The 1,387-nt window shown below is 37.8% G+C and overlaps 1 protein-coding gene across 1 annotated transcript; it reads left to right on the forward strand.

Moving 5' to 3' along the window:
* The first annotated feature begins 331 nt into the window (after window positions 1-331).
* LOC120207270 lies at window positions 332-808 on the forward strand. Its single transcript, XM_039206776.1, has one exon. It carries the CDS (start codon window positions 332-334, stop codon window positions 806-808), a length of 477 nt encoding a protein of 158 aa, XP_039062707.1.
* Window positions 809-1,387: the final 579 nt, after the last annotated feature.

Consider the following 1,387-nt stretch of genomic DNA (forward strand, 5'->3'; position numbering starts at 1 on the left):
GAATAACAAATGCCAGAAGACTTTGGAAATTATCAAGAAATATCTGTCCAATGCCTCCATATTAGTAGCACCTGTACCTGGCAGACCACTAATTATCTACTTAACAGTTTTCGAGAATTCAATGGGATGTGTACTAAGGAAACATGATGAGTCAGAAAAAAATGAAATATCCATCTATTACTTGAGCAAGAGGTTTACCAATTACGAGACTCTATACTCATCAATCCAAAAGTTGTGTTCTGCCTTAGTCTAGGTAACCCAGAGGCTTTGGTAGTACATGTTGTACCATACAACATGGTTGATATCAAGGATAGATCCACTAAAATTTTTGATGGAGTCCCCTCCTCTGACTGACAGACTGGCTAGATGGAAGATGTTGTTATCTGTGTTTGATATTGTTTTTGTGAGCCAAAATGCAATAAAAGGAAGCGCCATAGCCGGATTTCTTGCAAGTCATGCCTCGGAGGATTACGAATCTCTAAACTTCATTTTCCTAGATGAAGATTTGATATGCATTTATACCAAAGAAGAGAGCATCGAGGGCAACAAATCCTGGACATTGTACTTTGATGGAGCCTCTAACGCTTTAGGAAAAGGAATTGGAGCAATGTTGATTTCCCTAGAAGAGAATTACTATCCTTTTACAAGTAGATTGGAGTTCTTTTGCACCAACAATATTGCCGAATACGAGGCTTGCATTATGGGCTTAAAAGCAACTATTGAAAGAAAGGTCAAAACACTTAAAGTATACATGGATTCCTCATTAGTAGTGTACCAACTAAGGGTAGAATGGGAGACGAAAAACTAGAAGTTAACTGAATATCAAAACTTGGTCCTCGAACTACTGAAAGAATTTGAGGATGTCACGTTCAGGTATCTCTCCCGAGAGGATAATCAAATGGTTGATGATTTGGATACCTTGGCGGTAATGTTTAAAGCTAATAAGAGAAAGAACATGATGCCAATAAGGATGCAAGTATATAAGACCCTAACTCATTGCTATCATCTAGAATAAGAAGTGGATGGCCATCTATGGTACCACGATATCTTACAATATACGAGATACCAGATGTATCCTCCTGGAATATCTGAAATTGACAAGCAAAAAATGTAATAGAAGAGGTGCATGACAGAATGTGTGGAACACATGCAAATGGTTTATCTATGGCTAGAAAGATTATGAGATATGGATATTATTGGGCCATGATGCATACATATTGCATCAATTACGTGAGAAAATGACATAAATTCCAGATATATATAGATAAAATTCAAGCACCACCTTCACCTTTGCATGTCATAAGCTCACCTTGGTCGTTTTCCATTTGGGGCATGGATGTCATTGGGGCAATCACACTGAAAGCTTCAAATGGGTATCGATTCATCT

This window comes from Hibiscus syriacus, unplaced genomic scaffold (genome assembly GCF_006381635.1).
Source record: "Hibiscus syriacus cultivar Baekdansim isolate YM2019G1 unplaced genomic scaffold, ASM638163v2 tig00014444_pilon, whole genome shotgun sequence".
In the NCBI taxonomy this organism is placed as follows: domain Eukaryota; kingdom Viridiplantae; phylum Streptophyta; class Magnoliopsida; order Malvales; family Malvaceae; genus Hibiscus; species Hibiscus syriacus.

What these genes read in the sequence shown, in the direction of transcription:
- LOC120207270 (XM_039206776.1), top strand. Translation starts at nt 332, where the DNA reads ATGGAGTCCCCTCCTCTGACTGACAGACTGGCTAGATGGAAGATGTTG.